Source organism: Abramis brama, assembly GCF_963993115.1.
Source record: "Abramis brama genome assembly, chromosome: 8".
Lineage (NCBI taxonomy): Eukaryota > Metazoa > Chordata > Actinopteri > Cypriniformes > Leuciscidae > Abramis > Abramis brama.
The window spans coordinates 21,919,289-21,946,553 of NC_139970.1; the positions used below are offsets into that span (position 1 = coordinate 21,919,289).

The following is a 27,265-nucleotide window of genomic DNA, read 5'->3' on the forward strand; positions in this document are numbered from 1 at the left end:
GGCACCCATAGTTTATCTGCACTATTGTGTTTGTTGCTTTTTATTACCATTTTTTTATTATAAACTACATGCTTTTTTTTTTTTTTTTTGAACAGCCGATTTGTTTTAAATGTTGAAAAACACTTATTTGAACACAGATTTTACAAGTCTTGCTCAAATATGGAGCTGGAAAATATGTACTGGATTAGTAAAAATGCATATGCATATGGAATGGGATGACAAGCAAACTACCCAATTAAACTTCTGTTCTGGCTCAATTTATCCCTTGCTTGAACAACAAGAAAAATGCTTCAGGCCCCATTCCTGGAGTTTAAGTGTATCTTAAATTATTGACAGTTTTATTAAAATGTTTTCTCATTTCTTTCAGTTCTCCTGATGTATTTGAGCCCCCAGTGAACCCATTACCACCAGGGGCACCAAATGTAACATTAATGAAAAACTTTTCTTTCTTTTTTTGACAAAGAGTAACTTTTATTGTTATAATTGTGATTTCATAATATGTAGATATGAATACAACTGGAAAAACTTGTGAAAAGATGTCTTTAAGGTAGTCAATTAGAAAATAGCAAATAGTGGAGCTGCAACCATCTACAGGTTAAAGTGATAATTTGTTACTTTTAAAACTGATTTTTCTAAAAGATGGGCAACAATCTTACACTAAACCATGTCAAATTATCCATGTTATCCCCTTGAATGAAAGTTAGAAATGTGGGTCTAAAAGACCCCGAACAGCGCACAAGGGGTTAAGACAAATGGATTTGTTGTTTGTTGTGTTTTCATATTCAAGAGATTATAAGCTAGATGCAGCTTTTTTGGGTTTGCATCGAATGTTCTTCGACCTTCATACATAATAAATGTATTGACAGATTGATCTGTTGAAAGCAGATATTTTGAGATAGATGCCAAATGTTCTCCTCCTATTCAAATTTGACATTTAGGGGGTGCATACAACATATTTGCCCATCGGCAACTATAGTTGCCGCACATTCAAATACGATTTTCAAAAAAATAAAAATAAACCTGGGCAAAATAAATGCAGAACATATTCACATAGGTCACTATTAACACGACTATATGCATGAAACCATTCAGAAAAATTTGGGCACAAATGGGTTAAGAGGCTGTTGTGTCAACTGTCAACCTTGATTTATTGCAATTTTGAGGTACGTTTTTTTAATATATATATTTTTTATTTTACAAAATGAACGTGATTGCTCTCATCAAAAATCATCTGTTTCTTATTTTTCACTGGCATGTCTCAGGTGTTGAGGACTTGTACATTCAGTATGAGTAAAATACTAAAGTACAGTTAACTTGTAGCTTGTAATGGAGTCATTTTTGCTGTAAGGTTTCTGTACTTTTACGATATGGTTTTCAGGTTAATTCTTAAATTAATTCTTAAATAATTCTTAAATAATTTTCAGACAATAAAGGCAACTCAGTATTGACCTCTTATATAATAAACTGCGCTGGAATGTGAAATGTTGATAAATAAATAATAAATAAAACTTGTATGGTGTCAGACACTCAGAGGCGCTACAGGACAGAAGACTGATGCTGCATTCATTCATTCGCTCTTCAGCGCCCTCTAATGAGAGCCTGCTGTATAGTGAGGTCTAAGCTTTGGGTGGATAGTTAGCAATTCCACATTTATGTTCTAAGAAGCCTCCAAATCTAATACATTGCTATTTTGTGTTGTTATATATGTGGTGTTTGCTTTACAAATTATCAATGCTATAAGTTGCTATGACTGGAGTGACTGCCATAGTGAATGGGAAAAAGTTTATATTTGAAAGATACACATGTAGCATAAATTAGATTTAGGTCTACTCAGTTCAATATAAAGAGAAATGTATATGTAACAACAGTTGTCAGCGCCATGTTGTGAATGTGCATTTCCTCCTGCCGCTTTAATGTGGGAATAGGTGGGCTGGTGAAGTGACTTGTCACCAATTTTCACTTTTGCTGTATGATTGTGAATGTTTACTGCTGGATCCAGACACCCAAATAAACAGTGGCTGATCCATTGGCGTTGACACATACACCGCACCACAGCCATTGTTTGACACCATCTGCTGAACACCATAAAGAGATACACTGCACAGAATGTGGGAGAGTTTGAAGACAATGCATAGAGTTTGTACTTAAAGAGGAAGGCAGATGCTAGTTTAAAATAGCTTTACGGATTTCTCTCACGTTCCCATAAAGTGCGTAAAGGATGGTAAACGACCCCATATGTGTGCAAAGAGCAAGTCTCTTTGGCTTTTAAAGGCATTCTTTTGAAAACCAAACCTAATGCTGTTAGGCAGTAATGCAGTCATTATCCTGCTGAGCTGAGTAAGCACACATGCCTCCTGTGTTACCTTAACACACACACACACACACACACACACACACACAATTTCATTTCAAGTTTAAATGTATCGAATACATATCGAACGTTGAATTATAGTCAAGTACTTTACATGTTCTTTATGTTAGTCCACACATCAAAATAAGTCTACTTCTTTGAATGACAAATGATGATTTAAACATAACTGAAACTTTACTTTAAAGTAAAACTTTTAAATTGGCTTTTAATTATTCCAAAGTGCCCTTTTTGACAGTATACTTAAGTATATTAAGAGACTGTCATTAATACTCTCATTAAGTGCTCTTTTATTTAATTAATATTATTTTATCTTCAATTACATTTTATTTTTATTTTTAAAGTATTATTATTTTCACACGGGCTGAAAACATGTATACAGGAATATTGTGTCTCGTAAATGTCTAATAAGGTCATAAATCTCTCTGTAGGTAATTTTGATAGTAAACTACTATCTTCAGCAGGGGACTTTCATTCTCTCTGTAGGGAAAACATCCCCCAGGCACTAATTAAACAAACCATCACTCCCCTCCCCACACTTGCATCCGAATAAACATATTATTTATTAATACTATTAATGCAAATAACAGATCGGGGACAGGCTGAGATCCCGTTCTCTTTGTGTCATTATGGCTCTGTTTGTCTAAGCAGTGTTGATTAATGAGTAGAGAATAAATGAGTCAGTCTCTGAGGTCTTGTGAGATGATTTGGCTGTGAGTCAGGTTCTCTCTCTGTCAGGATACAGAAAAAAACATGTCCTTTAAATGGTTACACAGTAATCTACTAATTAGGATGGATTTAGATTAATACAATTAATGCCGGGTTCATGACTTTACTGTAATATTGTGGCCTAAATCACTGAACTATGGTCTTTTGTATTTTTAAACCTGGTTCAAAATGTGTGCTTTAGCTATAAAAACTTCGGCCTCAGTAATTATACCCTGAAAAAAGCTGATAATCCACTTATGCTTCAGAAGTAAACCAAAATCCTCACTCACAGGGGAGGCCAGTTTTCCAAATACTGAGAGAGATTTGCCTTTTCAGTTGTTGAAGATTACAGGAAGTTCTTAACTGTTTCAGTGAATATCTGTAAACACAAAGAAAATGGATGACAGGACATGTTATCAAAATGCTGTTTAAATGTGTCAGTAAAGGATTCAGCTTCTTTTTTCGTTGTTCGTTGTTTCTTTTGCCTGGTGTGTGTCTGTACATGCACACGGAACACTCCTTTAATTACTCATTTATAATGTGTCACAGCTGTATTTTCAAGGCTTTATTGGAAAAGGCCCATCTTTATTTGAGGAATTGCTTGAGTCACTATATCACTATATATCTATATAACTGAGATACTATATCCAACTGGCTGATTTGGTTTGTGATAGAAAGAATCTATTCACTATTTACTTTACAGTAGAAACCAAATCTTTCCATCCTGACTCCCTGAGAAAATCGTGACCACCAGCAGTCTTGGGAATCTTAAAATCATCAACCGCCCGTCTGACCAAACAAACTCCTCCAGATTTCTCAACAGTGAACAGTAACATTTTTTGCCATTTTTATGACCAAACTTAACAGGGCCTTGATGAATCACTACACATCTCCACCATGTGGCATCAGTTTTACACACGGCATGCGCCATGAATCAAGTTACACAGCATTAACACATTAATGAATGTGTCTCCAAATCCCTCCCACGGCTTTCAGTTATGACTCCCGGGTCTATTTAAGGCCATCTTTCTTCTGACTACTCAAAAACACAACATTGAAGGGATTAATTTTAGGCTTATACTTCCTGGGTTCTCAGTGGATTTCTATAATGAGTCATGAGATTTGCATCAGTTTAAAGTTTTACCACTTTGTCAATAAGAAAACCATCAATTAAAATGTGTTAAAATGATGATATGAACATGTTTTAGAAACACAGTCCGCAGGAAGTTCGTGGGGAGGAATAAGTGAATAACCTCCTCAAGCCCTGAAGAATGAGGAATGGTATGTCACTATATTGCACAATGAGTCCCTCCAGAGGTTCCCGAAGAAGAGTTTTGTATCTGAACGTCCACCAAACACTTTTCTGTTCATCAATCACTTTTAATGCAGTGCACACTATCATTTTTGATAAACTCTTTGTTATTATTAAATGTTGATATAAAAACATTTGCTGATATTTAATTAAAAATGTAAAAATTGTCAAATTAATTTTGATCATTGTGTTTCTGTAGAAATAGACTATAATGTATAGTCAGAACTTTGACTAACATTCTGGCAATGTTCTCTCAAAGCTATGAACAAACGTTCTACCAATAACTTAAATAGAACAATTGTTAGTGGTTCTGGTCTTTAATAATGTTCTCAAAACATTGGCACAAAATTTTTATTATACATCATTCATGGAACATAATTTTCTGGAACATAGTTGTGTCTAACGTTTTTATTTTAATGTTACTACTTGTTCAGAGAACATTCAAAAGTAACGTTTCCATAATGTTTGCAACAGTTTTGGGGGTACTGCATTACAAGTAACGCGAGTTACGTAATCGGATTACTTTTTTCAAGTACTGTAAATAGTAAAATAATACATTACTTTTAAATTTGTATTAGATACTTTTTCAAATAAGTAACGCAAGTAACTTTGTTATTGGCAGACACCTGTCCTGTCCCCATGTTGAGAGAAATTTAGAGTAAGGTTGTGTGCGCTGTGTTAACATGATGCTTATTGTAGTTCTCCACTAAATGTGAGCAGACATTTACTCAACTCACTTGCAAAAAAACAGATTCACTATTCCTCAGAATGAATAAAAACAGTAAAATGTAAAATCGCAATTACGCAAACCTGCAATATGTTAAATTACACAAATATACTTTATGTATTTAATCTCACTTTATTAACCAGTGTCTTTGCTGTTGACCTTCGATGATCCGATTAACCATACCAATAAGCAAAAAAGATATAATTTTTTATTTGTGAAATAAGTGTACTGAACTTTCTTCTCCTGCGTCCTATTCTTCTGCAATCCACAATGGCAGCACTGCTGAAAGGTTTGTTTGAGCTGCGCCCGCTACTGTAAAGGTGTGAATTAGCATTTCCTTCAGCCTGAGGCTAATTCATTACATTCGCCAAAAATATAACTTTTTATAATTATTATTATTAAAAAACAAAGCAAGGAAGCCCAGCCCAGGTAAGAAAAAGTAACACAAAAGTACCTTAATGCATTACTTTGCATAAAAAGTAATTTTTAGTTACTTTTTAGAGAGTAACACAATATTCTAATGCATTACTTTTAAAAGTAACTTTCCTCAACACAGGCTTGCAGAATGATAAATGCTTGTATAACCAAGAAAAACGTTTCTAAATCATTTAAAAAACTGGAAGTTTTTAACGTTCAGAAAACATTCAGAAATAACAGAAATTTTCACACCTTGATGGTAACATTAGCAAAATATTCTTAGAACATACTTTTTTCACTGAAATCTTGAGGGAACTGTAACACTATACTCTTCTAAATGGTCAAACTTTTAGAATTAGAATATTAGAAATTATGATATCAGCTTGCTTTGTAATACTATCATGATGGGCTTTAAATTGAAAATAAATGAGATTTGTGTCTGTGTACATTTATGGAATATCGAAGTACTTTTGTGTGGTTGATGTGCCTCTTTTTATAGTGTGTGTTGATGCGAGATAGATGGCTGGAGTCAGCATCATGTTACAACAAACATTAGTGATGGTCTCTCAAGGGTATTGAACCCAAGTTTCCTGACATTCATGAATGAACAGAACTCAAAATATGTTGACCTTTTCAGGCATCTTCTGGAACTGCTTGGTCTACAGCAGGATTCCTCCTTATCTTCCAACAGTTAACTGTGTGGTCATTTAAAGCCCCCCCTCTGTTGCCCCCCACGATCTTTTGCATTCCACACCTTTGTTTCTCATGCACTGCAGGATGATGGTTCCACAAACAAACCTGTCCCCTCCTAAACTCCCCTTTGGCCTTCCACCCTGATTATATTAGTAAGTATAAAGCACAATAGCTATTCCAGAATCCAGTGAGTTGCCTCGCTGTCTACTGCCTACATAGACAGCTGTCTTCTAAGGCAGGATCCTAATCATCAACCTCATAACTGACTGATTTGAATGCTCTGCATGCACTGAAAAAAATGGTAACCTAAAAAATGGTAAAATCTCAAAGTCAAAAGTAAGTCAAAGTCAAAATATTATTTAACTGAATAAACCTAAATACATTAATTTATACAAATAAAACTAGTTTCATGCGTTAAATAACATTCTTTATGGTAACAATTGCAACCACTTTTTACAGTGTAAGCTACAGCTCGACAAACCACACTCACACAACATTTCGCCATTGCTTTCCACTCAATGGATTTGTGCAGTGCTGTTTTAGATTTTGTTTAAAATGAGGAATCTAGAATGATGCCACATAGCTCTATACATTTTTTATTGCACTTTATGTCACTTATCAGATAGCATAACCCAATTTAGAGAGTTTAATTACATTAGTTAATTAACTCAGCATTAGTGTTCTCTAAGAGTCTTTCCCAGTAAATAGATGATGACTAAGAGCAATAAGTGAGTGAGATCATCTAGATTACTGCTCACTCAGATACTGTTTGCTTGCATTGTGACAGACTGACTCTTATGTGGTTCACAATGTTTTTATGTGTGTTTTGATTAAAATTCAGCTCCAAACACAACTGAACCAGCTAGCTAAGATCTTCAGGAGCTCTTGATAATTACAGACAGGCCTTGAATCAGGGTTGGATCTGAACTCTGCAGGTACGTAGATCTCCAGAAGCAGGATTGGGTACCCATGGTCTAATTTTTGGGGGATACCAAGGTCCAGGGCTCCACCATTGGAGAATGTGTAACGGCCAACTTGGATCACATGTGCCTTGATCACAACACAGCCTTCACAGCCTTCACAGCCCAAAGTTGTGCGACATTCAATCGCTGTTTGCAGATACCATAGAAATAAATGAGTAGCGCCGTAAAATGAATCCTACCTGTCGTAAAATTGTCTGTGACTTCTTTTATTGAAAACTCTTAAAATAGATCAATCCAGTACATTTAATGGCAAACATGTTGAGGATTAGCAGACAGGCTGTCGATTCATTACGTGATAAGCTATTTCAACACAAAAGCAGTTTATTCAGTATAGCCTACTGATAGTACAGGCGTTTTAGGAAAAAAGGGTGAACAAATTGCAACAGAATCAAACTCAACTGATTTTGTATCCTCCATATGTCCTGAGTAAGGAAAAAAAAGCCCCGAAGAATCCCATTATGGGAAAGTTCCGGAAAAGACCCAAATATATCCTATTCATACGCCTATTTATTATTTTTCTCACATGAATAGGGTAAAAAATTTAACCTTTAGATATCACCATGAAAATTACTGAGTTGATTACTTATATCAAGACAAACAAAAAATGTATTACAAGTTTTTTGAAATTGTTTGTTAACATGGACAAACGGTGCATAATCTAATTACAGATGTGCTAATTTGCATAAATACCACAACAGATCTAAACATTGGGTCTAGCCAGGTGAAAATGTCTTGTTGAATCTTGTTGACATATAACAGTAAAATACTTAATGTTAAGGTTTGAATGGGACCCATTTAGGCTACCCATGAGCATTAATACATAGAGGCAGGACAAACTGCCTCTATGTATTAATGAAAAATAATGAATAGGCGTATGAATAGGATATATTTGGGTCTTTTTCTGAACTTTCCCCTAATGGGATTCTTCGGGGCTTTTTTTTCCCTTACTCAGGACATATGGAGGATACAAAATCAGCTGAGTTTGATTCTGTTGCAATTTGTTCACGGTTGACCCCCATTTTGGCTTAAAACGCCTGGACTATGAATCCTCTCCATTGACATCCAAATAAAAAATGGCCTCTGGTCTGCTTGCTTGTGTACTGCTATATTATGCTTTTTTTTTTTTTTTACTAACCTAGATGATTAACTGGACATGTCTGTATAAATGCATAGAACATTTTGTAACAGTTTGTTTGACGTTTATATCAGTTGTAAAGGCTGTAGTGAAAACAATAAAAATATGAAAAAGTATACAAGGATGGTGATAGATACAACAATGCTGTTGACTGAGAGTGGAGCTGTGTGTCCTCTTTAATATGATTTTATCTTTGGGGAGGCAGACTGTGTATGCTCTTATCTGATCTTTCATTGGTTGTGACATTAGCTCAATACATGTGTTGTTGATCAGCTGCTGCATCAAAGCGTTAGTGCCATTCTGTTTGGATGTTTTTACATAATCACCACAAGCCTGCTCATGTGATAATGTAGTGATTGCACTACAACTGAGAGTCATTAGAAAAACTCTTTATCTAACATCCTCTCTATTCCCCCCTTTAACTGGGATCTGATGCTTTCAGCCGAGGGCTAATTGACCTTGCCTTGGGCCTGATTGAGGGTCAGACTGTTACAAAGACTGCCATTAATCCACAAGAAATCACTGTCAAAATACAGAGAATAATACATTTATGTGTTTGCAGATGCTGTGTCTACAATTTTGGCAGCAAGTAAACTGACTCAGGGTCAGGAGACTGAATGTGAGCCAAACAAGCTCTCAGACAGACAGAATTGACTATAGAACTGGTATTTGTATGGCATGCCAGAGCAGAACAGCTGATCTAGAATCAGAACATGAGTTTCAAAATACCTATGAGAGAACTATTGTTATGAACTATACACAGTTTCTATCTTTAAATGTCTGAAGTATATTCTGTGCACTAATTCTCTCTCTCTCTCTGTGTGTGTGTGTGTGTGTGTGTGTGCGTGTGTGTGTGTGTGTCAGAGAGAGAGAGAGAAGGAGGGAAGAGTTACTCTGTTGTCTGACACACAGAAGGGCTATTCAGGTCCTGTAGTGGATCTTCTGACAGCTCAACGGGTAGCAGCTTTGTTCTGGTTTTCTCACAGAGATGGTATGCTAGATCAGGAGCGTCATGCACCTTTTTTTGGAAGGCATCCCAGTACTGGCTTACTTTGTGCCCTAGGTCAGGAGTTTTCAAACTTTCTGATGCCCAGACCACCAGATATGATGACCTTCCTAAAATATGTATATTTTTAATGTATAAATAGTCAAGACCAATTGACCCACTATGTGAGAAAAATATAAAGCATCATAATATATATGCAATTTTTTATTATTTTTTTTGACATTGTGCTAAAGCAAAGTATTAAAATATTATCTGGAACACATTTATTAACAGCATATTTTGTCTATATTTGTCTACCCACTATTAGAATAATAGATGTATAAACCTTTTAAATAAAAACAAATGATTAAACTATTAAAAGTTAGGGCTGTCTATACAGTTGTCACGGATACAGATATGATATTGTTTTCCTGCTATGTTTAGTTTCAGTTTCCTGGGTTACTGATTATGTCCTTGTTTATTTCTATGGCTACTAATGGTTTGCACCTGTCTTTCATTATGTTCGCCTTGTATTTACACTCCCTGTTATGTTCAGTTCCTTGTCGGTTCTCGTTTATGATCTATGTTAGCGTTTCTCCTACATTGTTTCTGTGTTTTAATGATTTGGAGTATTTTGCATTGTTAATATACCCTGGTAATCCAGAGTTCTCACGAGAGCACAAGTTGAATTTGCTCAGCGAGTTACTCTGGTGTCGAGTAATGATGCTAATTAAATATGCCCCTCGATCTGAGCTGCACCAATCACATCGGGTTATCTGATATAGGCGGGCCAGAGGCGAGCTAAACAGATGACGACAGCGCTGTGACGTCGAAGTCATTAGTAAACATTGCAAGATGGCTATGGATGAACACCAGTTGTTTGAAACCGCTTTGGCCTCTACAATGAACGAGTTAGACTTGGCTTTTTATCTAAAACAGGAACAGAAGACGGCGCTCGAATGAAGGACATTTTTGCTGTTTTGCCGACCGGATACGGTAAGAGTATAATCTACCAGTTAGCTCCGCTGGTAGCTAAGCGTATGGGGTTTATTGTTGTGATTGGTCGTAGTGTTAACCAATTGCGTGCAGTGAGATTTTCAAATGCATGCTTGGTGCCGCCCCTCGAGCTTGCCGATTTTCATTAGTCAACGCCAGACCATTAATCTTTAGGTCTGGATTTCCAGGCTATTGTTAATAAAGGCCGTCTCTTTGTTTCTTCTTCATCTTCGTGCGTGCTGACTGCACATTATAGAAGAACGGATCCCAAAAAAAAGGATAAAGCAGCACTCTTAATAGTCTTCACCTGTGAAAATCTCCCATTATTGAAATACTCTGCTCGGTTCTGTGTTGGCCCAGCGTTCCGGTCTGGATGATACAACCCTAAAATCTATTTACTGGCTGAGAGCTAACTATTATAGCCCACTGGACTTTGGACTATAGCTATTTTACACTGTTTGAAACATGTCTATCCAGTTTTGATGTCCTTGCCCAAGACCATCACAGAACTGGTGTTCTGATCTGCTTCGGGTCTTCCGGTCTCCAGCTCCAACTTGAGAAGGGGATCCCCAGTCGCCGCCTCGAGCCATTGAGCCCGTCACTCCACCTCGGCCCATCAACCAGTCGGCTCCTCCCTCCCTCGGCTCCACCTGGGACAGTCATCCTTATGGCTCCACTTCAGGCATGTGCGTTCGGCTCGAGTGCACTGTAGTAAAATAATGCGTATGTGCGCAGGTGAAATCACCAACTACTTGCATGCATAATACAGCATTATTAGTTGTTTTCCAACGGGGATCGTTTTAATAACGTTGGCATCTGTACAAAGAAAAAACGTTGAGTTTTTAGCACATCATTGTCTTGTAAACGTACCCTTAGTTTCAAAGAGTGTGCCCATTAGTTACCATAACAACATATTATGTCCACCTGCCCCTTGTTAATTCACTCGTTTAGTCTGTGTATATACTTGTTTGTTACTTTGATTTATTGTTAATTAAAGTTCACTGCTGCATCTAGATCCTGCCTCAACTCATTTTTGCTGAAACCGCTCTGTGACAACAGTAAAATAAACCATGATTAATCTAATAATTTCTGAAAACAGAATGAAACAGCAAATTTCCAATGGAGTGACACATGATGACATCATTTTTATTTACAACAAATGATCTGATCATTTGGACTCGTTACTAATTATTTATTATCAAAGATAATATATACTCTATACTCAAATTCCACTTGGCTCAAAAATCAGGTTATCATTTTCACAACAAAAACAACATGAATGAAGCAGAAAATTGTTGTAAATCACAGATTGTATTGACAAACACCATCACTTAAACACGCTAGTCTGACAGCTGAGTTTGAAATGAAAAAATGACTGCATGTATCGCGTTGATCCTGGTTAATGAAGAAATTCTCTTGGGATACAGAAACACTGCCAGGTTGTCTCAGTCTGTTCCCCTCCCCCATTTCCTCATGGGCCGCTCTGATTAGCCAGTGGCAGCCACCCCACTGCCTGCCTTTGTCTGAGCTCTTTGTCTGACCTCAGGTATTGCACAAGACTTCATCTATTTGGGAACCTGCGATTTTGTTGCTGCATCCCACTAAGCACACCACACAGTTGAACCAGGTTAAATTGTTTCAAATGATGCGAGACTAATTACAAATACACTTTCTTTTGTGTTTGCTTAAATGAGTGGGGGTTGGTGCACCACTTTAACACAACACTCACCCATCCAAGCAGACAATGTACAGGGTCCTTGACTGTGTATAATAACCCACTTCAGTAGAAACTGATCATTCACATTTTCTTGAAGAATAATTTGTCATCTGAACTATAGGCTAATATAGAAAGAGCAGTCATTATAAACCAGGGGTAAATTATAGCATAAAGCAATATTGTTCAGTGACAGAATCGCACTGATCTGATCAGCAACATAGCACAAAATTGTCTTTTAACAGATCTCCTTCTGCTGGGATCTGTCATCTGCACCTGATGCCATTCTCATACCAGCCACATGCCTCAGCCTTAAGCAAACACAAAGTTGAAGGCTGTTTATAGCACTGTTTTGGATTGATGCAAGAGTGATTTGAAATCTGCACAGAATAAAGCTGAATAGAGCTAGGCATGAGGCTAGGTAATGAGCTTCATTACATACAGTTAATGACATGGGCTACTATCGGATTAAAGCATAAGAACCAGTTAGGTTAAACCTGGCTCAGAAATACAAGAGAATAACCAAAAACAGCTCTGGACTGCAGGGAACAGATCATTTTCTCTTTAGTTTACACGACAGTGGGTGATCTGTTCTGAAACATACACAATTTACTATATAGCTGATCATTTTGAGAGTTAACTCTGGTATGCAGCTCTTATGATCGTAAAGCATCTCTGTAAGTGCTTATGCGGGCAGGTCTGTCATCACAGACGGAGCTAAATATTCTGTATCGACTTTGATCAGAAGCAGGGTCTACTTCCTCTCTGGCAATCTTTGAAGCAAGACACATTTGTTAAAAGCCTTAGAATTTATTCTTTAAATTTATAAGTACATAACTATAAAGATGTGCACGGTTGTCACACTTGTTTACAAGAAATGTTATTAGGCTTGCTATATAAGTTGTATTCACTTTGCTCTTAAAACGCACAATTGAATCTGAGCAATGCCACTAAAACGGCATCTTTTAGGCTTCTACATCTTTCACAAGCCACTTAACTAAAGATTAATGTCCTCCCCAGTAATGCGGACCACTTTTATGACAGAGTGCTTTGAATATAAAGCTATGGAACAGAGAATGGAGTTTCGGTGAGGACATTATTTTATTCCCCAAAGAACTTGACTCCATTACTATTGATCTTTATCTAAGCAAATCTAATATTAAATCTTAAAAAGTGTATAGGACTTTTTTTTTTTCAAGGAGACATGATGCACTTTTACATTTTACAACTTTTGAACTACTGTAAGACTCGTAGTTTGGGGATCCAAGTCATTTTAAAACGTTTATGCCTGCATGTCCCAAGTCCCAGAGCAAAACTCTGACGAGAAACTTTACTTGCACATTTTTTTTAACACATGTGTTCAGTTTGTCAAGTCACCTTTATTTATGTAGCACTTTATACAATACAGATTGTTTCAAAGCAGCTTTAAAGGCAATGATGCAAACGAAGCAGCATTAAAAAGAAAAAAGTGTCATTGTGAGGTCAGTTCAGTGTTGATTTAGTTCTGTTCGATAACTGAAATATCATCAAAATATGAAATTAGTTAAATTAAGCTATAAAGCAGTTCTGTAGAAAACAGCGATGCCATCATTTAGTTCAGTTCTCATCCAACAGTGTCAGTACAGCCAAATCAATACATTTGCTGAATACCATGTACCATGAGTGGTTTAAAACTATAGTTTACCAGGCCTTTCTCTGTCCTTGCAACTCAGACTGATAGAAAGCTGACCTAAAAGAGAGGTCACAACACTGTGCCTACAGCAAGAGCAGCTGTAGCACACCCATACAGACAGACCTCCCTCAGTCTTTGAATCAAACAGAGATTCATAGGAGCTCACTTGAATATAATTAACCCCATTGTAAGGGTCAAACATGCTGAGATAGTGGCTCTTGTTAATGATACTGCCAGAATTTGAGGGAGTGGACTCACCCTGATTGTGTTAGCTATAACATTTCATTCAAATTGATTTGATATTATGCGTAGAGCTATTTAATTAAAATATGTTAATAAAAAATAAAAAAAATCTTCTTTTTTTTAAGTGACGACCGATATACAGGGACTTAGTCTGAATTTGGGTGACTTTCCTAAGAGGACAATCCAGACACTAAGTGGGTCAAAGCCATTCCAGAATTCCCTGGATATTTCTCTCTCTCTCTCTCTCTCTCTCTCTCTCATGGAATGCCAAAAATCATGTAATGAGTAATGGGCTCCTTAAACAGTTTTTAATTTATTTTTCTCCATGAAATGAGTAGAATAAGTCTGAGCAAATTCTGAGGACATTTACAAAACTTCTGTTTTGCCATTAAAAAATTGAAATCACAAATTAATAATTTCCTTTGTTCTATCATCGCAATAAGATTTATATATAAAAAACAAAAACAATAACAACTCTGAACAGCATAATTAGATAACCACAATATAATATTTTGCTTTTGCAGTTATTTATGAGATAAAAAAAAGGCCAATGGCCAGACCATTTCATTTAATTATAAGAAATTTCCTCATACGGAGTGCTGTGCCATGATGCAGCTCTAATGCTCTCACACGGGTGTGTCTAGTGGGCGGAGTCTTATTCCTAAGCCCCGCCCCCGGCAGTCATACGCAAATGAGCCGGTGTCCTCCTCAGTGTTTTCTCTACACAAAGATACACAAGCGCACGCCGCGCGAGACGAGCGGGACTGCTGCTGGGACAAACACGAGCTTCTTCTACTACACACAACAGACACATTCCCGTCAAAGCGGTTTCTGAATGAGTTTGCCAAGAGCTTTTAAAATAAACTTTAAGCTTAATCAGAGGAATTACTGTATGGACTGTACGATGGGAACTTCAGCTTTATCTTTAAGCGCGTGAATGCAGAGCATCTATACAGTGCACGGAGTCAGTGGTACCCTGATCACCAAACACCGGACAGGACCATAATACAGATGGATACCTTCTTTGTTGAGGTAGGTGGAAAACTTGAACACTTCACTGGAACAGTCTCTCCCTGTTTCCTTTGTGATGGTGCTGCCTTTAAAAGGATGTTGCTGAGCTTGTTCCAAGTTTTGATCACAACTGACATGTTATCGTTTTACTGTAACTAACGGCGTCTAATACATTAATATTTTACCATAATTTAAACATTTAAACCAGAATAATAACCTATGTTGGCAATGTATGTCTATTTTTATGTCTCTGTGTCTAGACTATATTACAAAATTAATTTTGTCCATTGTTCTTTCTTTTTTGCTAAATCAGGTCTATTTAACTATAAAAACATGGTCTATAAAGTCTAAAGGCACTTGTCATGGTTCATTATAGGTGTTAATTCTGCTAGGACCCTCTGTCCCTCCAGGTGAGGAAAACTGGGGAGTCCCTCTCACATTCATTACAAGTTCAAAGGTTATTTAACACCACTTCACTGTCTTTGAAGATCACTAGTGCTTGCAGAACAGCAGTGAACAAAATAGCATCTTGATCTGGAGTAAAATGATCATAAATGCCTCAGTGGAGACCCCCAGGATGCGTGTCATGCCTCCCTCTGTCGGCTTTGCTGTTCAGTCTCTGTGTCAGCATGAGAACAAACCTGCTGGCAATGAAAGCTCAGACCTCACACACAACGCACTGACCCACTGCAGCAGTATTAACTAGATACTAATGTATAGCATTCAGATGGCCTTGTAAACCCCCTCTCCACTTCCAATGTTTCAGACCACCAAAGAGTATGTAGGGTTCAGTGCTGAAGTAGACACAAAAGAAATACACTTTTTGTTAGAGTTAGTTAGAAAAGCCTGTTATAACCAGTTGTTTTTTTCTGCGCTGCAATTATTTTGTTTTTAAAATTATCCTAATTTTGGTGGTCTAAAGGTTTTGAAGAGTCTAATTAAAGGATTAGTTCACTCCAGAATTAAAATTTCCTGATAATTTACTCACCCCCATGCCATCCAAGATGTTCATGTCTTTCTTTCATGACTTCAACGGGGACCAACGAGTTAAAGGTCCAAATTGCAGTTTCAAGGCAGCTTCAAAGGGCTCTACACGATCCCAGCTGAGGAATAAGGGTCTTATCTAGCGAAACGATCAGTCATTTTCAAAAAAAAAAAAAAAAATGCTCTTCTTGCACTAGCATGTCCATGACTTCTTGCATTACGGACGTTGGAAAGGTCACATGTGATGTAGGCGGAAGTACCGACCCACCGTTTACAAAGCGAACGAAGTCAAACGCCCTTCACAAAAATAGGTAAAACAGCAATGTCGGACGCTTTTGAAGTTGGAAAGACCTCCTTCTCCACACTGGGTCGGATGACATGGAGGTGAGTAAATTATCAGGAAGCTTTAATTCTGGAGTGAACTAATCCTTTAAAGAATACTTATTTTTACCCCATTAAACAGGCTTTCCCACAAAACACTATATACAGAGTACAATACTTTGTATTGTGAGATATGAAGTCGCATATAAAGTCAGGCTTTCATAGTAGAGCATTTGGAGGACCACATAAGGTCTAAATGGGAAGAGTAATTAAACATCTGTTTGGGGTGGATGGAGGACAGAACGGGTCTGAGACACATCTAAGATTAAGAGCCTGAATGATGAGGCTTAGAAGTAACAACGCAAACATTCCAAGATTATTTATAGACATGGGCCACTGTCAGGAGGAAGTTCCCATTCGTTGGCCCACACGGCGGTCACTGTGGCTTTAATTAATCTGAAGCATTAAAAGCATTTGAATTCAGATTTAAAGCTGAGACTAATGAAATTATTGAAGCATGAATCAAAAGTATGGTTAAAACAATATGTCTGATAGTCGGGATAGATTGTTGTAAACTTTGACTTAAAGATTCTTCACTTTGCTTGTATGATTTGTAATTCAGGGTTAAACTAACATGACCACTGTTATGCTTCACTGATATGTCAAAGCATTGCCTCCCTTCCCATCTTAGGACAAGGCGTACTAATATTGCCAAATCCCTAGCTTCCCCTCCAGGCTGTGTTCTCCCTCAGACAAGCCCTCATCCTTCCTCTGCCAGCTGCTGAGTCACTAAACTACTGAATACTCAGAGTGTGTCATTTAGATCATTCTGCTGGAGCTTACCTGTCCATGCCTATTGATCCTAATGACTAAGTGTGGTAGTTACCAGACAAACTAGTCGATTCATCCTCCCATGGAGAGATTTATGAAGCATGGGATTCCCATTCTGCTCAACATTCCCACCTGTGATAGACTCATCACTGCTTTAAAGTATGAGTTAACCCTGAGTTTCCCAAGAAACGGTATATATAGTGTGTTAGAAGCCTTTGAAAGCCATAAAAAAGTTAATAGTGATGCATCAACATATTTTTTACAGAAACGACAAAAGCAAAAGTTTTCATTTACCCAAAAACTGAAGTATAAAGTTTTGGTAATTTACTTTGCATAATTGGTTAACTGAACTCAGCTGTTCAAGGTGTCGTGTTCACAGGTGATCAAATAATTGGTTCTATGTCAACAAGACGCTCGATATTTTCACTGAACATATTTTATATTGCTATTCTAGAATCATATTTAGTTGTTTTAGTAGACAGTGAATTGCATCCACACTGCTGACATGTTTTGATGTTAGCAAGCTTATCCATGTTGTGTGCAGATTTGGCACAAAATAGATGCTAACAGTCAAAACGCATTATCGGAGAAGTGCTTTGGTCAATCATTTCAGATGTCGAAAACTATTTCAGTATTGTATTACTAATTTTAGATTTTCCCTCCAATGTATATATTGTGTAAGTTTGCATTCCGCTATGTACATTTTTTTACATCACACTTGAGGAAGTTCTGCCTTTATTGTATCTATGTCCATTTTTTAATGCACCACTAAAAAACCTAAACCCTCACTAATTCTCTCACAATTTTTTTTTTTAATGGATGTTTGTGTCCTGTGTGAACAACCTCTAATTCACTGGAGGGAAAGTCTCTGTGATAATGTTGACACGAATTGGACCCTAAAATACAGCCGTAACTAAACGCAAAATTGCAAAAATGAGGCCCCATTTTGACCTGTCTCATTATTTTGAAGTTGCGTCACCTAATTATTATTGTTCAAAGTAATTTACCCATGCACTCGTGTCCATCCTTAGCATGAAGGAATGTTTATGTTTCTCGCTCGCATACTGACCAGAAGAATTCAGCTTATTCCTCAAGCAGCACATGCGTCCATTAATTAATCACAGAACCACAAATACATTTCCGGCTCAGTCCAGTGTCAGCTATGATAAAAATACCCACAACATCCACTTCAGAAGAGCAGTCTAAAAAAAGGATCGATGAAGTGATCATGTCGCCTGGAACAACAGCTGATGCGCTTTAAAAATGGAATTCCTGCTTTTAAAGTGTCTCTCGAAACAGTGTCTCGAATCCAGCAACAGATTCCTATTCCAGACACATTCCTGTCCAGAGGATCTCAGTCTCTGTAACCCTGACCCGAGATTCCAAGCCATGCCTCTTGGTCGCCCCATAGCTCTTGGATTTGAAGTTCCTCTGGTTTGGGTTTCACACTATTCTTCTCCGTCTGGCTTTGACTTCCTTAGGCAACCTCTCATGTTGATGGCGACTGAAATCATAGCTCTTCCTCCTTACTCTGTTGGGTGCACTAGACAGGAAGAACAAAACAATAAATAGATTATGTGTTCCTGTTCCCCGCCAGAACTTTTTTGGGGAATTTGCATGTTTATTGTCAATAATAGGGCTGTTCTAAGGTTCCAGGGGCCTAGTTGCATTGTCATAATCTCTTATTATGACTAATCAGTCATAAGACTGACTGTAGGTACTCAGTAAGTGCTTTCGACATGCTGCAGGTTGGTATGAGGAATTATGAATTGTCTTCTCACACGTGCAGGAGTTATTTCAGTTCAAACCGGATTGCTAGCTGATCCAGTGTTGGGGCTACATGAGTACAGCGGCAATCCCATAAGGTCATATTAATCTCTCTCATAGCAGTCTGGATGTTAGCAAGGATCGCTTTTTCTCAGGACTGATGCGTTTATTAAAGCTTCTCTGTCATATACAGGTTTTGTATGTGGGTTGACAGGATTTACTCTGACTTTTTTTTTGTTTTTGTACATGATTATTGGGCTGGAGTGTGCATCTGGACACAAAGCCAGATGGATTCACCCCAATTCAGTTACTCTTTGTTCACTTTGTGGGTTTAATTAGTCTTGTGAGGCCAATCTGTTGTTTATTGGCTTGTTAGTTATGGAGTACCCTAATGCCATTCCTTCTTTTTTTTTAATTAGAAAACTCATAGAAATAGACTCTCAGATGTTCTCATCACAGGATGGCGGTTTTGGAGCCGATTTTGGACAGGTTGTACAGTAAACCACAATGACTATGACCTTAAAAGTCTTGAGCGTGACTCAGGAAGACCACATCCCTTTTGGTGTGCTATAAATGGAGTTTATTTCTTTTGAAAATGGCAGAAATTTTGAGCTACTGAATGCAATATTGTTATTTTTGTTGGGATTAGGCACTAGAAAGATCTGTAATACATTCATGTTAGACACAATATGTATTATGAAATGTAATTCGCTGTTTTGTAAAAAAATCACGATTTTCTATTGCATTTTTTTTCTTAAAATCACTTTTTAGAGCCATTTTTTAATCAAAATGTTGCTATTTTAACTACACTATTTAAGCTACGGCAGTGTACGGGACTCATTCTCTTTAGCGGCACTTTACAGTGTCTTTTAAAGGGCGCGGCGCATGTAAATAGCGCTTCCTCTATCATCTCCTCTGAGGCCTGTGTGTGCACTGCACCCCTTCCCCCTTCATTTCTTAATACTGTACCTCTGCATTCAGTTGTGTCTCCATCTGCCACCGCTCCAGCCCCCCTGCTGAGATACAGCAGCCATGGATCCTCGCCATCAACACCAAACGGTGCTATTGAAAAGCTTTTGTTTTGCCTAAGGGGCAAATTGTGTGGAAGGAGATACCAGTTTGTGCCAATATACCATTCAGGCAGCTCGAGGACTGAAGGTTGTCTGGTTGAGAGATTTTTTGGTGGATAGTGTTTGTGTTGGTCTTTTTTTTTTTGTTACAATAATGTATTTAATTCAGATTATCTTCTTCACCTTCAAATGAAAATAGTCATTATGCTAATTCCAAAATGTGATCATAGGGGCTTAACTTCATTATGGCCATCTGATTGTAGACTGTCATTTGTTCTCTGAGTAGTCATGCTTTAATTTTCACAGGATCTTTGATAGTAAACTATATTTAACAGATTTTCTCCACCTTTATTGAGCATGTGAGATCACTTTTCGCTGTTTAGACCTGTGATTATTCATGAAAATAAAAACGTATAATTTTTTACAACTCTTATAGAGGAAGCCCAGTGACTTGAGAAACACTATTTCAGTGCAAAAGATTCATGAATGTTTTGGCATAATAGAGCATCTGTACAATTATCACCCTCTCGGGGCCAATAAATTAGTCAGTTGGACCCACCTTTTCATAATATCTGTACCATCCCATCCTTCCTGTCCTTCTGGTGACGGTGCAGCATTATTTATGTGCCCCTGTCAGCAGCTGTAGCTCGGGGCACTGAGAGCAGACGGGTGTAGCAGACAGGCTTTAAAGGCTCTGATTAACACAATCAGTTCTTGTGCTGTAATCTGTTCACAAGAGACGGACCCCTGACTGGAGCCCCGAAAGATTTACAGGGGGCCGTGGAAGGCCTCATTTTCACTGTGGGCTAGACACACAGGTACACACCAAATAACAGAGGAACTACTGGGAATGGTTAATTGTACAGAACATTTCATTTACATTTTATTTATTGAATTTTTTACATTGTTTGCTTGGGTATTTCACTCTTAGTAAGGAGATTAAGCTGTTGCACAGCTGACATGCAATATCGTCCTTCAATTTAAGCTTGTTTAATGTCAAACCTGCTATGACCTCAAAATGATTTGTTTCATAATAGTTATCTTGAATAATACTGCATGTTAATTCTAGCACACCACCTGCAACTTGACCTGGACTCCTCATCTCCATGGCTGATATGTTTAAGATGGTTTTGAAAAATTAATGTTGTTGGTATATATAGGACTTATACATGCGAATGCAATTTGTAGATGCAGGAACAAAACCCATTGATTTTCATGGATTAAGCAAGCATGTTTGTGCTTACATTTACTGTACGTTGTGCTCATTGATCAGTGTTTATAGATGATAATTACATAGACTAAATTAAATCTGTTCATCATATAAAGTGACTGTATCTCTTCAGATGACTTCGGTTAACCTGCTCTATTCATGTGAATTACTTTTACAATGTTTTTATGAACATTTTGAAGAAGTAAAGGGACAGAAATCTATTCATTTTTGTTCTGAAGATGAACCAAAGTCTTATGGGTTTGGAACGAGGGTGAGTAATTGATTTTTTTTAACAGAATTTCAGGTGAAATATCCCTTAAGTAGCAGCCAGGAACGTAATATCCATAAGCCTCAATTACTTAGAAACCAAGAGCTCTAGAGTAAAAAACGCAGCATGTAATTGTTTAGCCAGCCCAGATGGCATGTTTCCTATTTTAGTACAAGGTTTTCCCTGTGATTAAGACATCATGGAGGGACATCTGTGACGTGATGTGGCATACAGTCATGGGTTAAAAAATGAGTTCAAGCATTCTGCCATCCCCTTAAACTGCAACCTTAGAATACTACCCTAATTGAGTCCTTATGTATTGTTGGGAAACATATTATGTTGAAATAACTGTAATTTGTGTCTGTAAATGGTGTTTAAATTGGTTATTGTCAGCATTAGATGATCAACAAGCTATAGCTCTGTGCATTACAGGATGTGGCAAAGCAGATTTAGCTTAAGGCTTCAGAACCCCAACCAACTCTTCCATCAGATAAATACATTTCTCATTATGTTTTCAGTGCGGATCACAACCTGTGTGGCATTATCGCTTATTTGCTGATGCATAAGGGATGTTGGAAAAGTTTAAAGTTTTTTTTAACAGAATTAAATGGTGGCAGAATTAAATTGTACTGTCATATATTTTATTAGACTGAGGTAAAGCCTTTGCACATTTAGTTGTTTTGCTGGCTCTCCACATTAGAATGAATCAGTGTAAGATGGCTGTAATCTGACTCCTCAAAAACAGCTGTTGTACAGTTTGTGAGATGAAGATGCAGTGTAGTGGCATCAGGCCGCTCAAAGGCTTCTGAGATGCTAATAACTGTGGACAGAACTGTATGTCTCCTTCATTTCCTCATTGACATGTTTTGGTGCTGGAGAAGCGTTTCTTATGTGTTTTGTCAGATGAAGGCTGATCTCTTATAAAAAGGCCAATTTTATCTGAACGGCTGTCGTGTCTTTGTTGAATGCCACAACCGAGAAGAGCTGCCACATCAGTAATAACCCCGTCCCGCCCCTGTCCTTCCCCAGGTTGGGATCTTTCTACTATTGAGGGCTACAGTTTTATTCTAAATACTATGATTCATTTTAGATTGTTGTTTATCTGAATGCACTTCACTTCAGTATTTGGCTTGGCTAAAGGTTTACAGCAGTGGGAAAGGTTGTTTGTGCACATGATTTGTCCAACTTACAGTCACCAGTCTTCACCACCACTTAAGCCCAAATTATACTACAGTTTTGATGCGAACGCTTAGCATAAGCCCAACACGTAGCCTTTCAGAGTATACTCCATTTAATAGCGTGTGCAAACATTGGTGTTTGACACATGCACACCTGCAAGTTTCCTCCTTGTCTGTATTTGTGCTATATGGTGTTCCAAGGATGATGTATTTTTGTAGGCCTAAACCTGGAAAATGATTATTTTGGAATTTGATGGGGGGTTTTTAAGAGAAAAGTTGGATGTCACATTCCCATTATATATTTCCTTTTTTTTTGCTGTCTGAAATCTGCACACATTCATTTAGAATACATTACAACCTGCCATGACCGTTAATCACCGTCTCCAGACTATGCTTTATGCTAATCAGTCGAACATCTCAGTTGTAAGGTTAATACTATTAAGTGTCACAATCTCTCAATGCTATTAGCACTCTCTCTCTCTATTGTCTGATATGGGGGAAGTCTGGGAAGTGTCCTTCCCCAGGGGCCACAATCTCTCCATTAGCTAATTTCTGATCAGCTGCACCTTCCATCATTTATTCATACTGCTGTCAGCCTAGTGACGGAGCGCCAAGGCTGTTTATCGGATCCTGTACAAAACACTGCTCCTTCTCTGCCTCACTCTCTATTGTCAATTCAACTGTGAATTTACATGTTCTGAATTGTTAATGTTGTAAATGTATCGCTTGGACCGTACAAAAGGGCGCTTTTTGCAAATAATTCCTGAAATGTGTCCTAGAGTTAAAGAATGTTTGAGCTCATCTTCAGGAATTTTATTCTACAAGATGCTAAACATTCATTTCGGTTGTGACCCTGATTTGAGGTGAGGCAAACCTCTCATTGGCTTGGCTGATGTCATGCAGGTCTGGGGAAGTTGAGGACATAGGGTGGGAGAGAGCTGTCTTGGTTTCACTTGGCGGTAGCTTGCGACATACAGTAGGCATCCTAAGGTACAGTTTCCCCTCTCACACTAGACTGGTCTTTTGTGTGATTCAGTTGCTCTTGTCATGTATTTTAATTGAACACAGAGTTGTTAAAAAGCCTTTTTTAGATTATGTTCAGTCTTTTGTTTGATTGTGAATTAGGGGTTAGTAAGATTATAGCTCTTCAGTACGATTTTTTCCTTTCTTTTTTGAAATGTAATACTTTTATTCAGCAAGGACACATTCAATTATCCAAAAGTGACAGTAAAGACATTTATAATGTTACCAAAGATTTCTACTTCAAATAAATGTTCTTTTGGAATCCTGAAAAATGTATCATGGTTTCTACAAAGATATTAAGCAGCACAACTGTTTTCAAATTTGATAATAATAATAAATGTTTCTTGAGCAGCAAATCAGCATATAAGAATGATTTCTGGAGGATCATGTGACAATGAAGAAAAAAATGTCTAAAATTCAGCTTTAGACAACAGGAATAAATTACATTTAAAAATATATTATAATATAAAACATTTATTTTAAATTCTAATAATATTTCACAATATTTCTGTTTTTACTGTTTTATTTTTTATCAAATAAATGCAGCCTTGGTGAGCATATAATATTTCTTTCAAAAACATTTGAACACTTATATATATGCATAATTATGTATTACTTATGTATTATCATTTAGTGAATTTGTTACAGAAAAAGTTGTAGTTTTAGCTCTAAATTCACCCAATTTCAAGCACTTCGATGGAATATGAAAGCTAAAAAATCTTGATAATCTCACTAGATTGACTGTCCTGACCCATCCTACAGGTTATGTTAGCACTGTTCAAAGGACATATGTAGATCTCTGGACGACTTTAAACTTGAGCCTGTAATGTCAGCAGTAATTTCAATCAATCTAATCAAACACCAACCTCATTTCTTGACCAATTCCTAATTTCCGTCCTCAATATTCTGCAGTTCAAACCCTTGATCCTGGTCACATTGCAATAACTCAAAGCATCGACTGGTTTCATAGAACAACAGTTTTCTGTTAGCTTTGAACCATCATCTACCATTGCACAATAAATGAGCAGTTGGACCAGTCCTAACGATGGAGGACATTTTTGCTGGATTGAGTTCAAAGAGATCTTTCTGTTAAATACACGACTGTTGGAAAACGTGCTTTTTGCTCTGTTTCTCTCTTAAGATAGTTACAAGAAATATAGCATAGTCTTATGCAATGCACAGATTAAACCAAGACTCATTGAGCTGTATGTGTATGTATGTGTGTGTGTCTCATTTTGCAGTCTAAAGTCAGTCAGTATTGAGTTGCCCAGTCAGTTTGCTCTTCAATATCTGAGGCCCTCTGTAATGTGAAGAGCTCTTCACATCTGCACAGCTGCACTGAAGGAGAGCCAGGGGTCAGCGGAGGTGTCAGTATTGTTATGATAATCTGAATAAGTGTCAATGTTTGAGATCTAAATAGTGTGCAGGAATCTCATTGAAAAAGAGTGTGAGCAGCTGCTTTGGAGTAATCTTTATGATATTTGCAAAGTCCACAGGAGTTCTTCTTAAACAAGTTTTTTTTTTTTTTCAAACAAAATGTCTAGTACTGAGTTCTCTATCTCTCTTTTTTTGACATCTCATGCCAAATAATGCAGCCAGTGTGATCGGAAAAAGAAAATTAGCGTTGGACTAATTGCCAAATAACATCTAATTTTGTGGAAGTTGATTAGTTTTCTTTTGTTGAGTTGATTGGATCACTCGATACTCTTGGTCTTGGGCTTCCTGCCACAAGGAGAAAGAGACACGCCACCTTGCGCTGTGTAGTCTCATTAATGTTTCAGTCTCATTAATTAGCAAATCTCCTCCAAATTTGGCACCGTTAAACACACAGAGGTAATGGTAGCCCTTTTTGAGGGTTCAGAGTGACTGAGCGTTTTAAGTTGGGCTTTCTGTTTTAAAGGGCACGGGACTTTTTTTCCACTCATCCGTGTTACCGGTTAACAGTTAGTGTTAAGATCCTTCATCAAACTTAACAAAAAGCTTTTTAAAAACCAGAACTAGATTGAAGTTGCAATGTAATGGAAGTACAGTAGCAACAGATCATTTCTTCCATATTGTGATGTACTTCTAAGTGAAACAGATCATTGCAAAAGAAGAAAATATTGGACGGGCATTTGGTTCGATCCATTGTTGTTGTTGATTGGATAGAAGCAGGTCTGAACGTTAGCTTGCAGTCGATTGAGTCGATAAGAAAGGGACAGGGTTTAAGCAGACTAAATGATGCTGGAGGAATCCAGCAGTCACCAACCATAGAGAAGCATTTCATTGGAAGATCGAGGCATTATAGTTAAAAATTACAAGGTCTAAAAAGTTTTACAAAAATGGTTCACAATAAGAGCATTAAGGTGCATTTAGTAAAGAGATATTTTTATTGAGTGAATTTCCATTTCATGCCGACTTTTTTTATTTACACATTTACCAAAATTGTATTCAGTTTTTAGGCTTTTTGCCAATTCTGTTGAAAGTAATAGTGTAGAAATAAGAGAAATTGTTGGGAAGATGAAGGGGGAGTGACAAATGACACGAGCCCGACTTAAATTAGCATTTCCCATATGAGCATCTTGGTTCCATGTTGTCCACTATTCCAAACTGAAATTTGAGTAAAGGTGCAGACACATTTACCGTTTCATGAATTTCATGGGCAAAATACAGTCATAGGAGTCCGATTGCAGATTTCGCTCGTTCAAGTTGGTTATGCGAATTTGCGATGCTGACCAACAGAAAGCTGCTTGTTGTGAAAGTTACTTCTGTGTGCGCTATTCTTCATACATCTCTACACTATTGACAACCCACAATGGACCTTTTTTTGTCCACAAAATTTCGATTTCTACTATTGATTCACTGGTGTTCCGGCTAAAAGGAGCTGATTCATGTCTCAGAGTATAATACGATGTAATACGAAGGAGTTATTTTGTTTGCACGTGTGCTGCAGTTTGACAGACAAAACCCTGCCTCAGAGTTGCCCAGCTGGCCTTTGTTGAGGGATTTCCGCCCGGTTGCCCTCTGGGACCAGAGCATGACCATTCTGCTTTGAGACTGCCGAGGTGATGGAAAGGTGGGGGAAGGAGAGGATGAAATGATGTAAGTGGAGGAGAGAATGGAAGGAGGAGGAGGAGGTTTGTGTTTTTGTGGCCATCTGTTGCCTATACAATTCACCCCGTGCACAAAGCAGGTTTACACTGCTGTCTTTCAGAGGCATCATGGAGCTTGCTTCTGGAAAATCTGTTAACCTCACCACATAATTGATGACATCATACGGCGGTTTCCAGCAGTGCCAGTGGAAACATGTCTGGTCTTAAACGTTGTCATTATAGTGGGGATGTTATAAGACTTTCAGAATTCTTCTCTTCTTTGAGTTCTCTGAAAATAAATCTGAAATATAGGATCTTAGGGAGGAACCCATCGTTGCTGTTTCAGCATGATTTAAAAAAAGATTACATGGTAATGCAGATGTTTGGAAAGACATTTTGGGAAAAATATGAGAAGCTGAGCACAATAGCTTTACTTGCCAAGATGCTATAACTGTAATTTATTTCTGTCCATTCTGGCTTTACTTTAGGGGAAAAGTCACATGTTTTTCTATGGTTCTACTTGACATTGAGTGTCCTTGAGTGCAGAACATCTGTTTTCTGGCTGCATTTCTCTGTTC

General features: G+C 37.6%; 1 protein-coding gene across 1 annotated transcript in view; it reads left to right on the forward strand.

Annotated features, from left to right (window-relative positions):
• Positions 1-14,663: 14,663 nt before the first annotated feature.
• Positions 14,664-27,265, forward strand: part of myo10l3 (myosin X, like 3) — a 79,487-nt gene continuing 66,885 nt past the window's right edge. The window contains exon 1 of the mRNA XM_084122786.1: positions 14,664-14,985. Within this exon, the coding sequence (XP_083978912.1) occupies positions 14,965-14,985 (21 nt within the window). The 5' untranslated portion in view covers positions 14,664-14,964. The remainder of the gene's footprint in view (positions 14,986-27,265) is intronic.